We start from the raw sequence: 15,221 nt of genomic DNA, 5'->3' as shown, positions 1-15,221 counted from the left end.
GAAATCATATGACATCTTACACATTCGACCCTTCTATAGTCTAAAGGTTAAAATGTTATAAAATACATCATCGATATTCATGAGCTTAAATTGTGCTGTATTTATTTTTTTTAGTTTTTAAAATTATTATGGTTTTGAGAATATAATATTTTGAACATTGGCAATAAACGACGAAAGTATTTTATAATTATTATTCGAAACGTATAGCTGAGCTCGAAAAAACTTTGTTTGTGCAATATAAACACTTGTCAAACGCAATCCCTGGAGGGATGTTAAAAGTTTAGTCCCTTCGCCGCCGTGTCACAGTCACTTTTAGACATCGAAGTCGCTGTAATTTTTTTTCAACGTTTTCTCTAAACATCGGTCCCCGGCCGTTCCCCCAACAACGAGCTTCCATTTTGGTCAAGTTACCCGCACAGTAGGTCCTATACTCCTATTCTCTTCTTATTCAAGGTCGATTTGTTTTACGTTTTTTTTATTAAATAATGAAAAAATCTAAACTACAATATATACGTAAAGGTTTCAAAGTTTGACTCTAAAAAAAAAAAAAATACCAAATTGCTGCATGTAACGCCGTGTACCTATCTGTATTTTCTTATTATTCTTAAAAGAATAACCAAAATCGACCGACCGTTTAGGATTATTACAGCAGTTTAATCTGATGCTTTTTTTCCATTCTGTTTAATTAAAATTATGGTCCAAATTCGAATCGTTATTAGTTCTCCGTGTGTATAATAATATAATATATACTAAAAAAGTCATTGCGTTTAAATACAATTAATTCGCGTAAGACATTTCCCTAATGACCTTAGACATTAAATTCTTATTTAAGACGTACGTTACACAACAGAAAAAAAAATGTAGGGAGAGAGGGAGAGAAGTATAAGAAGAAAGTTCACTCGTTTTTCGCATAATAAAATGTTCATTAAGATAATGAATGGATGAAAATAATTAAATTCAGCAGGAGCAATATATATATATATATATTTAATATACCTATGGGCTATAAAGTATATATAATAGTAGGTTTACATTATATATTATAATATATTATAGTATAAATAGTAATTTTACTTAGGTTTGTACATACCGGCACGACGGCATGATATTTTTATCATATTATTTTTCGAGGAAACTTGGTTTCCAACAAAGTTTAATGGAGAGAGTCTATATTACTGTTGTGTTAGTATATGGAAAAACTAAAATTGTTATCATCGGATGACCTATATTGTTATTTATCAAACACTATTATATTACTGCGTAAATGATTGCTTCGTGTATCTAAAACTTACGCTCATTTATCTTATATTAGTTATATACTTATATAGCTTTACACGTGTTGAGCTCTCATCGATAACCATTCGTGAATTCGTGATGGACAAACTGTACTTTTGGTCTGCAGCTATAATAGCTACCTATATCAACCTACCTACCACGGGGCATGGACGTTATTATATTATACTTATCTGTTGTATATAAATAAACATATAAATTGTATATTTAATTACGTCCTATAAGAATGCCCATTTTCAGTGGAATAATAAAATTGATTCCCTACAATATAGTGTGGACTCCTCACAAAGAGCTCAATTAACTGTGTAAATAATGTAAAAATGATATTGTTGTTGGTACCTAATATATTGTAATAATTTTATGTCAACTGATTTCAACAGTGTGTAATATACATATAGCTAATAGGACTTTTACCTAATATTATGATATTAATTATTAGCTATTGCAAAAATTCCGGTGAAATGTCTGAGCACGACGTTTATGCATTGTGTTTGCTGGTGTTTCCGACTTTTCGTTTAAACGTCTCTTCCTGTATCATACACAAGTTATTGCTGTAATAAATTATTGCCATTGGTTATCATAAGCGTGTATATTGTAATATAATGTAGGTAACAATATAATAATATGTATAAACAATAAAACAATACAAATGTTACCACGCTTTAGATGAGATCGACAAAGGCGACAGCGGCATTTCTGTTATAATATGTATGCGTGGAAAATCATAGCGGAAATCATCGAAATTCGATCTGATTTTCGGTAGCAGCATGTACCGACAGTTTTTTAACCAGAAAAAAGAAACTTCCAATGTGTTATTCAATAATAATATATATGGATGATGTGTGCGTGTGAGTCGTCGACTGTGACGACAATCCAAATATATTTCAATGTAATATCGCAACGATCGTTCAATTACGCAATAAACGTCCTTCTCTCGATGGTAAAATTCTTCACTTTTTCTCAAAACCTAATACGATAGATATATTTATTGTGATGGATCGTTGAATACGAGTGTTGAGTAGCAGAAGTTACACATAAGTCGACAAGTACCTATTTTTTCGATGATATCATATTATTGACAAGAATGTAAAGAATTGAAAAGTCAATTGATATGTCAATGCGACAATCAATCATGTCCGAGCGTACTATACATAATATAATGTATGTACTTCGACGAATTTAGATGTTATATTTTAATTTGTGGTATGTACCAATGGTACCATGGTGAAAGTATATTAATATAATTATAATACATTTCAGCTATGGTAATGGTATATTGGTATGTACCTACCTACTATACCATATCATACCTGGTATTACCTATATTACATATTAGGTATTAAAGAATCTAAATAGCTAGCTGTATTTCGGTAATTCCGGTATTATAATAAAAAAAATGGTTCATTCATCAACAAGAATTCGAATACCTGGCTAATTTATATTCATCACCATTTTTCCAAATGAAAATTACAAAAACTAAGCGTGTTCAAAAGTATATTTTTTTGAAAATAGCATACCGTATATCGCCGCTTTAATAAAAATATTAATGTTGGTGTTGACAAATTATAAAAATAAGAAAAAAAAATAGAAGAGGAGCTACTTCAATTTGACTATACATTGCAGTACACGCGTAAGACACGTATGGAAGTCATACGTTATCATACGATAGACAATAATGATCTTTATATTATAGTTAAGAACTATTGACCGAGTGACTTGTCAAACGAGGTGGTGAGGAGGATATACCCCCCGTGACCTTTTTTTCAATGTTTAATATCTATCTATAAACCAAAAATTATAATTTTATTAATAGGTACATAGTGCATGTTAAAAAATCAGCCATGTCAAAATGGCCACGTGAAAAAATAATTTTATCGCATAAACCATTATACCTTTTTACTAATTCTTATGCTTATATGTATATGGTTTAGACTTTAGATAATTTATTATTATCATTAATACATGCATCGGCGTAACTATAGACATTTTAACAAGGAGGTGCTTAAGCTTCAGGTTTTTTTGTGACTTGATGGGACCTAACTTTTTAAACGATTTCTTAGGGTGCTAAGGACCCGAAACAATACGTGAATAAAATATATTATGATAAATGCGTAATTTTACTGCAGGTGTACCTGCCTAAACGTAACGGGAACTCGGTCCCCGCGGTGTTTTTTCCTTTCCGCCATAATTCACCGTCATCGGCGCTTATCACGGTCCTGCACTATGCAGCAGCTGCCGTCTCACGCACAAGTCACAAACTTAAGCCCTCTCAGCCACCTCTTCCGCCTCCACCGCAGTCGAACGAAGTCCACGGAGGTTATTTTATTTTTATTCGCGTGCGTGAGTGTGTGCGATGTGTGAGTGTGCGCGCTCAATTGACTGCGCCCGCGGTTCCCCGGGGAAATCAGGCGGCCGCGAAATGAAGTAAATGAGAATACGGATTGCGGTATGGAGGAGATGGTCTAAAATTGTGTGGTGTTTGTGTACGCTGCACAGTTTTCCAGAATTCATTTCGGACGCGTAGTGGTGGTACCTAGGTACTATATACCTATATGGCTATAGGTATATTACTCCACACATGTTTATATTGTTTATACAATAATAGTACCTATATATAATATCATATGGCCGCCGACATTGTTTAACTATTTTTCTATACACAATGTATAATATTTTAATTTTAATTCATTTGGGCAAATCGATTTTGAATACTTCCAGCGGTAGGTATACTACCTACTTGTAACATTATTATATAGTCGCTTCAATAGCAATGACTCTTTACAAAAAATTTAGCTTCCCAATTCCTATATACAGTCGTATATAGTATCTGTTCGGGGTTATTCAAATAGTGGCAAAATCAGAAATTACTTATAATATGCAAATTTATTTTTCGTGTGACCCACTGTCCACGATAAATTATGATTCAAAACATTCTCTAATCATGCTCACAGCTCACCCACACAAATTCACTTTAATATGAATTTATATTGAACTATTTAGTATAACATTTTTATTCAAATATACCTATACTTAGATTTAATTTACATCATTTAAGAGAGTGTTCCGTACTCCCGTGCCGATACAACTTCTTATTTGAAATTCGCCGCGGAAGCAATGCGAAAGCAGATCCCGCGGCGTCGTCGGTTAAAACAGAAAAAAAAAAAAAAAAAACTTCTTATTTGAAATACAATGCTTAGCAATATTCTTAGGAATAGGTATAGACAATAATATACGTTCATCAATTTAGTACTTTACAAGGAAAAGGATGGTTCTATCATTTGAAAAACATCTCAAGACCCTCCCTTAATGGGCTATAAAATCTACGTTTGAAAGTATGAATTAGGATATTTATACCTACTTGGCTATGTACTTAAAATTTCAAGAATCAGAATAATTGAATAAACTCATTTAAGTAAAAAATAAGCGTAAGTAAGTTTTCTAAGTCGCTCTCTTCAAATAATTTTAAATAGGTATATACATTTAATTATTGCAATTACTACGCATATAATATTGATATATTCTGTACTAAAATACTATATATATAAAAACAATGGCTTCAATAAAAAGATTTATCATATAGAAATATACTTTTTGATTTGTACTTAAACATTTGAACCTAATAGGTATGGGTGCTGGAATTTTATTAGCCCCGGACGTCAAATTTCCTAGATCCGACACTGATGATATTGACTATAATATATAAAATATATCCTACATATTATTTTTAAAACCTGTAAATAACGCAGTGTTCGTCGTCCATCCGTCCATGTATATTATTTACTATTTTATAAATGAAATCTATTTTAAATAGGTACTGTACACACACTGTATTATATTACATGTTAACATACGGAGTCTCAAAACGGATTTCATATAGAAATAATATAATGCACGCATAACGGTTATGACGGATTAAATCGCGCGCACTTTGTGCTTCCCGTAGACGCACCCGGTGGTCAAATGTCTGTTTAAATTTATTATCGATTACGTGATACGTTGCCGCTGTTACATCGAGTAGATATTAATGCTTTATATTTTTCGCAGGAATGGCCAACGTCACATGTTCAGAAAACGAATTTCAATGTAGAAACGGACACTGTATAGCGCTCCACTGGCAATGCGATAACGAAGCAGATTGCAAAGACGGTAGCGACGAAGACCCAAAAATATGTCGTAAGTACCTGTCCTCTACCCATTAATTAATAACTCGCCTATAACAATATTATGATGCAGTACATTCAAATAATATTACACTACACTAATGATGATACTATAAATAATGCATTAACGCCTTGCGCCAAACGGTTACGGGGGTACTATATGTACCTACATTGTACATGTACCTATATCTAAATATCTAATGTTTAGACTGTTAAAAAATACTGAAACCACAAAAAACCTTTTAAACTTTAAAATATTCTTTGACGAATAAAATAAATGTATACAAAAATCTATATGTACATCTCTCATCGTTATACTTTCCATAGTGTTATTATTGATTATAAATAAATCACACATCACTATTTTTTATAATGAACGTTTTTGTACATACATAAATTAAGTAATTATTATGTATATCGTTCAAATCTACATAAAACCAATTATACATTTTAAATATTGACAATATTCTATTCCTATAGGAAGCATATATTATACTGGGCACTATAGTCTCTTGAATCGTTCACCACAGCACAGACAAGAACTTTGTGTACTGTGTGTCTGACGTCTGTGTAGGTATATTTTGTTGGCATTTTTAGTTTTTTCATTACGTCAACATTTAAGACATACACATCTTAAAATGTTGTATACACATTATATCATAACAAGATTTTTAAGAGTTATTTTTTCAAAAATAATTAAGAAATCTTTGGTACTATAATCAGTCAGATTAGGGTTTATACATAAAATTAAAATAAAATTTATTTCTCATGAATAAAATGTATAGTTTGTAATGCACTACCTATAATAGGTTTTTCTGAAATAATATGTATTAATACATTAACAAATCACCAGTTACCTATTATAGTTTTTGAAAGTTCAAAATGATATGAATATAATGCATAACGTTATATATATATATATTATATATATGTATATAAGTATGAAGTAAAAAGTTTGTAGTTTAAACGAGTGGTGTATTAATGAATAAATAATATATCTATGTATCTACTTCTACAAATTGTTTTAAATGCAAATACATCTATTTATAAATAATATATTCTCTTTTAACCATTATTATAGCATATAGGACCCTACCTAATAAATACCTAATAAATGCATAATGCAATTTAATTGGAATGTCAGTCTTAATGTAATATAATTGCCTAATAGTAAAAACGTATTAGCAGTTGAGGTAAAAATACGTACTTTTAACTCAGTTTTTTACAGCGTTCAAAGAATTGAAAATACAACATTCACATGGACTTTGACATTGTTATAGCAGTGTCCATTATAGGCTTATATACTCGTATGAGTGAGCTTTTAAATGAGGTGGTATAGGCAGTAGCTTAATACTGCGTACATAAAATATAATACAATAAAATTAGACAATATCATAACATAGTTAATATACTATATAGGTATTTTAATATACTTTCATTTACAATAATTTTTTTTAAATATGTATTTTATAGATTTCTTAATTTATTTATATATTATATATTTATTTTAATTATAGTTCAGTTTGCTAACTCCCTACTATTGCACCCTATAATAATGTGGTAATTAGTCATTACTCATTATTGACCTAAAATAATGCATATTGTATCATCATATATAATTAATATACTACTGTATATTAAAATTATATTTCCTCTCATAACGTATCTCCATTTTAATTAAATTTCAAAATCATTTACCTACTTTTTATTATTAAATCTTATCTGGATGCTATTATATATTACGTATTCTAATATTATATTATATTTCTGAACATCAAAATAATCTACCTTTTTTCCAAAAATTTATATTTTTGCCTTTGAAATACCTAAAGTATTTGAAATAGAAAATCCATTAAGCCATTAAGCTTGTCTTTAATAATATTTTACCGTATTTCGTTGATATTTTTCAGAGATATGAATTTCAAATGCAATCTCAAAAATATTAAATAACAACCGGGTAGTTGCGCGTGTAATTATTATTTTTCTTTTTTAATTTTTCATATAAAATAATATTCTTAGGTTTTTATTACTAGTTTAATCGTCAAGCATTCTATTATTATTCTATTATTATTCTATTCAACTTTACCTATAGACATTTTCATATACACACAATTTTAAGGAATTATTATTATTTACTAAACGTATATATTTTTTATGCACAGTAAAGAGTTAAATCTTGTGTTATTTTTAATGATTTTTTATTGATTCCAATTTTTAATGTATTTTTAAAATTCTTTTACTCTTGATAAATAATATTCTATGCGTTTAATTAAAAAATATAATCGTGTAATATGTTGTTCTATCTTTACACTAAAATTTTAAACATAATTTATTTAATATATCGTTATATTATACTTGTTTATTTTAGCTACCTACACCTTTCTCGGAACCTATAAATATGTATTTATTTTTTATTTTTCTGAAAACATTTTTATAATTAGAAGCTATAAATTGCAGTTTGTGAGTTTATGACTCCAAACACGTTTGACTTTCAACGCAATGGTTGATGAAATGATGACAGGATTTATTTACATACTTTTGTTTTTATATGTTATTCTCAAAGTATCCTTCACTGCTTTCGTAACTGTATAATTGTATATTTTAAAAGAATCGAATTTTGGAGAGAACCTACCTACTTGAAAATATCGAGTTAATTTTTTTTCTTGTGCTTACACGTAGCTTTATTTTCCAACTGAAACCTAATACGAAAATTTAAAATTGTTGTTCTGAACAACGATATAATTGTTGCAAACAAAAATCCTTTACATTTTACATTTTACAATAATAAAACGTTTTCTTTTGAGTATGTTGGTTGTTGATATTTTTTCTACTAAATTTTTTGCTTTACATTGATTGCTGGAAAGTTAAGAATTAATTTTCATTTTACTTATTGAGTATAAAGTTCTACTAAACGAAACCATAATTGAGTATAAAAATAAATACATATTTAATTTTATGAATTGTATTAATTATAATGTATAACAAATATATTTCTCTATTTCTCTGAAAACCTTATTACACTGTTTCTTGTCAATTTTTCTTTTTTGAATTTAATTTTATGTTTCCCGTTCAGACCTGAAAATAAAGAAGGTTTAAGTTTAAGACGAGCACATTATTTTATTACGCCTTCAAATTTTTTATTTAATAGTTCAAAATGTAATTATTATACTTTAAGCATGATAAGTACTAAGCAAGAATAATGGCATAAACGATGACATTTTTAAATTTTTAATCTTTGTTCTTCATTTTTAGAATATAGATAAAAATTACAAGGTGATTTTTTAAACGCTAATCGGGTGATAAATTATGTAGAGTTTATATTCACCCCAAAATTATTCGTAATTTGGTTTAATTTAAAAATAAAGCCTTACGGTGATAGAATATAATTTATGTTCTTACTAATTTCTTTAATAAAAAAAGTTTTTTCGTAAATCATCTGTAAAATGTTAGTACTTATTATACAGACCTTTTACACTGTTTTAAAGACACATATATTATTGGTACATAGGTATAGACTATAGTTACTAGAGATATTTATATAGATTAATTTATTCGATGGTTAATCGTTTTCAACATTTAGGTATATTTACCACATATTACACACACACACATGCATAATCGAATAAATCATATTATAACATTGATATTATCTAATCATCATCGGCATCCATTATTATTTGCATGAATCATCTGTATACGAACGTCTTGCTCTGTTATGATTTCAGAAAAACGAGTGTGCAACACGGATGAGTTCACATGTCGCAAGGCTAAAGGTGAGTGCATCCCGCTGACATGGATGTGTGATGGCAATCCCGACTGTACAGACGGCTCTGACGAGAAAGAGTGCAGTAAGTGACTATTTGTTGATTTTTATTTTAATTCTCCACACTATTATAAGACGATTCGCTTATACATACCATATAACACTAATCACTGTCTTTTTAATATATTATATAATATGTTTATATTTCTATTAAATTATACGAATATCAATATTATTATGCTAACATCATCAACATTAGTTTTTCTTATCGGTGCCGGTTGGATATAATTTGTTTATTCGCTTAATATCAATTAACTATTGGTATAATAATATTGTTATCTATTATTTGCATTATAATAATAATATATGCTACATCCCTACTTATATATTACTAGAGTATAATATTTTATATACATATATTATATATGATATATATCCAGCGTGTATATCATATATAATCATCAGAGCCCGTTCATTATTATTATTATTATTTTACGTTTGCCCGTCCACTGCAGATGAAACATGTAGAGATGATGAGTTTACGTGTGGCAACGGAAAGTGCATTCAAAAGATTTGGGTGTGTGACAGAGACGACGACTGTCAAGATAACACGGATGAACTCAACTGTCCCAACATCACATGTTCCGAGTCCGAATTCGCGTGCGTCAAAGACAATACTTGCATAACGTTAAACTGGCGTTGCGACGGTGACTTCGACTGCTCCGACCAAACTGACGAAATCGTAAGTAATGAGTATACTTATATTTATATACTATGATTATCTAAAATATGTTATCCTAAAATATTGGTTTGTGGATAGGTATACACTATACACGTTATTCCGTATCCACGTGTTTCACTATAAGTCATATAATATACTTATTATTTGTAGTATTACTTAATATATATAAAATACATAACACATTATATAAATATAGTTGATAATCATATATGATACAACAAATTTATTTTTATTATGTCCTTGTTTTTGAAGACTTGACTTTTTGGAAACAGTAGAAATATAACTATGATTCCGCAACTTAAATATAAAAACTATATATTTGTTGAGATGATGTTTGTACTATAATTTTGTTAAGCCTATAAAAAATTATAAAGTGACACAAGAATTTATTTTAATATTCATTACGACAGTAGAGGGATAACAACCATCGCGATAAAACCAAATGAATAATTTGTATTCATTGTTATTTTAAAACAGAAAAATGATTTTTTTGAGAATATTACGACCCGGTATTATATATATTATTATGTTAGCGAGAGTGAACGCAATTGTTATGGTTATTTTGGTGTTAATTAAATATTGAAATTATGAAATTCTACGTATTATAAATTCATGATTTGTAGAATTTGTTTACAATAATTTCCGACCACAAGTTCAAAGTATTCAACGTCAAGTTCATATTTAAAATTATTGTGTGCGTATATGAAGTAGGTGTAGCAATTCTTTTGATGTCTACAAAATTAAACGAAAATGTGAAAGTTCAAACTTCAAAGAACATGCAATAATTATTTCTCGAAGACAGTTTCTATTAATAAAGTCGTATTTTCGAATTTCGTAAACGAGAAAATATGGAGTGGTAGCTAGGTTGCTCACATAGGATTTATTTACTAAAATCATGTCTTAAGTATTATCTTATGATCGCAAGATATTTGTACGTCCCTTCGCAGTTCATTACGTAATAATTCACACCAATCACAATTACGTAAGTTTTGATTTACTTAAAGTCTTAGAAAATATAATACAATATTATGTTATAAAATAATATACGAAACGCATGTACGGATGTGCGAGTATACATTTCAAAAATTCGTAATTTCATGATAACACGGTGTTCTGTATAGGCTATTTCGCTACACCAGTGTTGTGGGTGCGTCTCTCAGTATCCCATAATTGATATAGTAAATTAGATACCTATTCGGCTATTTCCATTGATTATAGGCTTACTATGTATAAATGTTATAAATAATAATGATTTTCAAATTTTTATTTTGAAATGTCAATAAGTTAAAGCATAAACAAACTTTGGGGAAAAATGTAATTCAATATTCTTATAAATTCGTATGTAAATAACGATCTTGGACCCAAAAAAATTAATTAAAATGTAAGCTGTAGTGTGGAAATCTGTCAATTCTGAAAAAATGAACAATGCATACTTTGCCTATTCAACTCATCCTCACATATACAGAGGGCTTTGGAGTTTAAAATTCCTCTTAAATATTTTCATAAAATATTATTTGCTTGATATCACTTTTTAAGATTAATTTAAGTTAAACCTTAAAAATAAACTTCTCTTATACAAACTACTTCTCAAACCAATATCGACATATGGCATCCAATTATGGGGTGCTGCCAAACCCTCCAACAGTGGCGTGACGAAGGATTATATTTGAGGCACGTGCCTCAGTTTGAGGGGTGGTGGGTGTCCTCAAAGATCATCTGATGTGTTAAAAAAAGCATTATTATTTAAGTGAATAAATATATTTTATCTTAAAAACATTTTTTAATGTTTTTTGTGATTGGTGGGGTGGGTGGTGGGTCAAACAATATAACTGTGCCTCATAACTTAATAAAGTTCGCCATGCCACTGCCCTCCAATATTAATAAAATCCAAACTTTTCAATCAAAATGCTTTCGAAAAATAACTAATGCCCCATTTTATGTCTCTAATGATACTCTCCATAAAGATCTTTCCATCCAAACTGTTAAACACGTTGCCAAATTCTTCTACAAACGCATGCACATTGCACACCAATCTTCACAATCACCGCAATCCCTTGATTTCAGAACTATTTATCCCCACTATTCCAGGTGACCCCAGAAGGCAACTAAAACGAACGTGGTGTCGTGATCTACTTTTAGATTAACCTCCACCAACACATGTCATGAAGTCCCATCAATGGATGGTCTCTTCTCTCATGCCCCCTGTCTGAATTGTTGTAAATAATCGTTGTTTTATTACCTTATTATTTCGTCTTTGAATTACAGATTGTACAATTCTCTCGTTAAAAAAAAAATTAAGTTGTTTAATACTTGAACTATTACAGTTGGGTTAGGTGTAGGTATGATGATATACTGATGCTTACGATATACGTCTTGTCCCAATCGGTCATACATAACATAATACATATAATCCATATAGGGTTGTGCTGAATCTACCAGATCGTCACAATGTCGTTCTTCCGAGTTTGAATGCGACGACCACAGCCACTGCGTCATTCAGTCGTGGGTATGCGACGGCAGCGTGGACTGTGCCGATGGATCCGACGAAGCGCCGCACCGGTGCCACAACACCACGTGTCGGTCCGACCAATTCCGTTGTCGGGACAACACTTGCATTCCTGGATTCCTCCATTGTTCCGGTACACCCGACTGCGCCGACGGTAGTGACGAAGAAAACTGCAGTAAGTCTACATACCGCGCTTTGTCGATAAATCACATCGCATCGCATCATGTCAGATCAATGTTTTGTGTGCGGGCAGCATTTATATAAGCATTGATTATACAAACAACAGTATATAAGCGCTTTTCGGTAAAAAAAAATGTTTGCTACTATTCTCACCGCGAATCACCCGTTATTTTATGTTGTCAACGAAAGTTCGACACGCTCCACAAAGAAACGAACCTCTGTATAATTTTGATAGATAAAGTCATACTCATCATTATACAATACCTATTAAATCTCAATGGACATAATATTATCCTAATCTACTTATTACAAATCTGGATTCTGATAACCTCTTTGAAAATCCACCCACTCTATTACTACATACGAAAAAGGTGCAAAGACCTCATAATTTAAACTAAACTTAAGTTATTGAGATTCCGTAGATGGTTTTTACGTATTTCACATTTTTAATTTTTAACATTTTTGTTCAGATTTTATATTTTTGCTATTCTAAAAAATATAAAATGATTATTATATATTATTATGATAATAATAATATAATATATACTTACCTGCACCACCCCGAATGAACGATTCCCTTGCAAAATGGCTTAAAAGTTACTCGCGTGAGGATATAATATGATAAGTACCTATAGTGGCTATAGTTATACATTCATATTTTATTTTTTATCTTCTATTCGAGACGAATGAAGTGAACATAAAAACTACTACTTAATGATGCACATTAAAATGTTATACTTATTATTGTATAAAGATCTTAGGATCTAGCGGATATGCTCTAGAGTCTAGAAGAAACGTTTTGGTCGTTTCAAAAATGATAACCTACTTCGTATATATATATATATTGTAAAAATAAAACCTAAACAGAATTGGAATCGGCCGATCTATAACAATAAATTATTCGTCACGTGAAAATTGAAGGACAGCTAGGTTAAATCGATGGTTTATCACGTCGTATACGCTGCTTACGACCATTCATAGATCTGCAGGCAGGCAGGCCATTGATCGTAAAACTTCACAAACACATCACTATTTAATCGGCCATCGTCGTTTTCAGAAGAACCAGTGCACAAGTGCGATCCTTACACAGAGTTTGACTGCGGCAACGACGAGACGGGTAGCGTATGCATACCCATGGAGAAGGTGTGTGACAAGAACATGGACTGTCCCGGATTCGAAGACGAGAAACAGGAATCGTGCAACGTGAACGAGTGTCTGATCAACAACGGAGGCTGCACGCAGATCTGCATCGATTTGCCCCACACGTTCCGCTGCGCCTGCAAGCCCGGCTACAAGCTCATCAACAACAACACGTGTGACGGTCTGTATTGTATTTATTTTTTTTATCAACATTAATTATTATTATCAATATCATAGTTTTTGTCGTCGTGTTCTACGATGTAACGTGTATAATTTCAACCTTCGGGTATAATTGCATCGGCTTGTTTATACCTCGAGTAGTGGAATGGGATATAATTTAACTACATATATAAACTCATCCGATATTTTCCACAGTAGGTACTTGCTTATCACTACTTATTTATTTCCCCCTAGGCGTGGGTATAGAGTTAATTCACCGGTGGCCACCTATAAATTTACGTTGTGATATTCGGAGCGGCTGAACGTCGATTTTTTACGATGAAGCGTTGCAAAAAATCCGTGATTACGCTGTATCAGCGTTTTTTTATTAATCGTGCAATATTAAAATTTGCAGACGTAAACGAATGCGAGATCGAAGGCAGCTGTTCACAGATATGTATCAACGAAAAAGGCACGTACAAGTGTGAATGCGAACCGGGATACCTACGAGACCCCCAAGATCACACCAGATGCAAGGCGATGGAAGGACATGCGTCCCTCTTGTTCTCAATGCAACACAACATACGGAAGATATCGTTGGATCATCACGAGATGTCCGCTATTATCAACAGCACGAAATCGGCCACGGCCATCGATTTCGTATTCCGCACCGGAATGATATACTGGGGAGACGTATCCGAAAAGAAAATTTACAAGTAAGTACCTAGTAGGTATAATATTATATAGGCACTTATTTTCTCGACATTTTACGCCTATTCAACACAAACCGTTTCGAAATGTGTCAATAATGTACTGCACCGGCGTATAAATTAAACGGTCAACCATTTTTTGGAGTTCTGATTGACCTCGATTGGGTATCACTGCAAAAATGATTGCGTATAATATAGGTGTTAATTTATTGTTTTTACCTGCAGAGCGCCGATTGATGAAGGCCGACAGCGGACAATCGTAGTGGAAAGCGGCTTGTCGTCGGCCGACGGTTTGGCTGTGGACTGGATTTATGGACACATTTACTGGACGAACGCGGACAAGGACTCTATCGAATTAGCCAACTTCGAAGGTAACATGCAGAAGACGCTTTTCAAGTCGGAACTGAAGGAACCCAGGTCGATAGCCGTGGACCCGCTCAACGGGTAATTTATAACGTCATCTACAAAAAAAAAAATCGAACCCTAAGCCCACCCGTTTTTCCGTTATATAATATCGAATAACTCTTATAATCACTGACACGATATTATTACTAACGCACAACAAACG

The 15,221-nt window shown here is 31.5% G+C and overlaps 1 protein-coding gene across 6 annotated transcripts in view; it reads left to right on the top strand.

Annotated features, from left to right (window-relative positions):
• Positions 1 to 15,221, top strand: part of LOC107164333 (very low-density lipoprotein receptor-like) — an 85,959-nt gene that overhangs the window by 62,123 nt on the left and 8,615 nt on the right. For 5 of the 6 annotated variants that reach the window (XM_089221458.1, XM_089221461.1, XM_089221460.1 and 2 more), the window contains exons 3-9: positions 5,338 to 5,466; positions 9,179 to 9,301; positions 9,732 to 9,958; positions 12,378 to 12,639; positions 13,702 to 13,965; positions 14,359 to 14,659; positions 14,879 to 15,097. In XM_089221458.1, the coding sequence (XP_089077584.1) occupies positions 5,338 to 5,466; positions 9,179 to 9,301; positions 9,732 to 9,958; positions 12,378 to 12,639; positions 13,702 to 13,965; positions 14,359 to 14,659; positions 14,879 to 15,097 (1,525 nt within the window). The remainder of the gene's footprint in view (positions 1 to 5,337; positions 5,467 to 9,178; positions 9,302 to 9,731; positions 9,959 to 12,377; positions 12,640 to 13,701; positions 13,966 to 14,358; positions 14,660 to 14,878; positions 15,098 to 15,221) is intronic. The other variant, XM_089221462.1, reaches the window with a different exon arrangement.

This window comes from Diuraphis noxia, unplaced genomic scaffold (assembly GCF_037042655.1).
Source record: "Diuraphis noxia isolate RWA-SAM2 unplaced genomic scaffold, SU_Dnox_SAM2 contig0002, whole genome shotgun sequence".
NCBI lineage: Eukaryota > Metazoa > Arthropoda > Insecta > Hemiptera > Aphididae > Diuraphis > Diuraphis noxia.
Note: the sequence above shows the minus strand (reverse complement) of the source record. Positions and strands in the feature narration are given on the sequence as shown.